This window comes from Elephantulus edwardii, unplaced genomic scaffold, assembly GCF_000299155.1.
Source record: "Elephantulus edwardii isolate Elephantulus edwardi_28Jun2011 unplaced genomic scaffold, EleEdw1.0 scaffold02700, whole genome shotgun sequence".
Taxonomy (NCBI): Eukaryota; Metazoa; Chordata; class Mammalia; order Macroscelidea; family Macroscelididae; genus Elephantulus; species Elephantulus edwardii.
The window spans coordinates 2,256-2,687 of NW_006402450.1; the positions used below are offsets into that span (position 1 = coordinate 2,256).

Here is a 432-nt window from a genome sequence, read left to right on the forward strand (position 1 = left end):
CCCTGCATGGACCCTTTTACTCAGCCTGTCAGGCCGTGTTCTACACCATCGTTTTCAGACACAAGCAGCTTCTAAGTGGAAGTCTGAAGAAAGGTCAGTAAAGTGGGGAATTACCACTTTGATAATGGCAATTTCTTTTTTTTTTAGACATTATTTTTAAAAATCATATTATTTTGTGTGTGTGTACTGTAAATCAGATTTGACTGGTACAGGAGATCATCCCTCCGTCTCCAGAGACAATTTCTTTTTAAAAAGAGTTTGAAGGGAGCTCTGGTGGCCTAGTGGCAAGAAACTGCACTGTAATCCCAAAGGTGCATGGTTCAAATCCACAAATCTGGGGATCCCAGAGATGTGCGATTCAAATCCACCAGATGCTCTGCTGGAGAATGAGGGACAATCTCCTCCTGTGCCAGTCAGATCCGATTTAATGGT

General features: G+C 42.6%; 1 protein-coding gene across 1 annotated transcript in view; it reads left to right on the top strand.

Annotated features, from left to right (window-relative positions):
- Nucleotides 1-93, top strand: part of LOC102846406 (RNA polymerase I-specific transcription initiation factor RRN3-like) — a gene marked incomplete at both ends in the record, with an annotated part of 1,347 nt that extends 1,254 nt beyond the window's left edge. Inside the window, one exon of the mRNA XM_006903502.1 lies at nucleotides 6-93. Within this exon, the coding sequence (XP_006903564.1) occupies nucleotides 6-93 (88 nt within the window). The remainder of the gene's footprint in view (nucleotides 1-5) is intronic.
- Nucleotides 94-432: the final 339 nt, after the last annotated feature.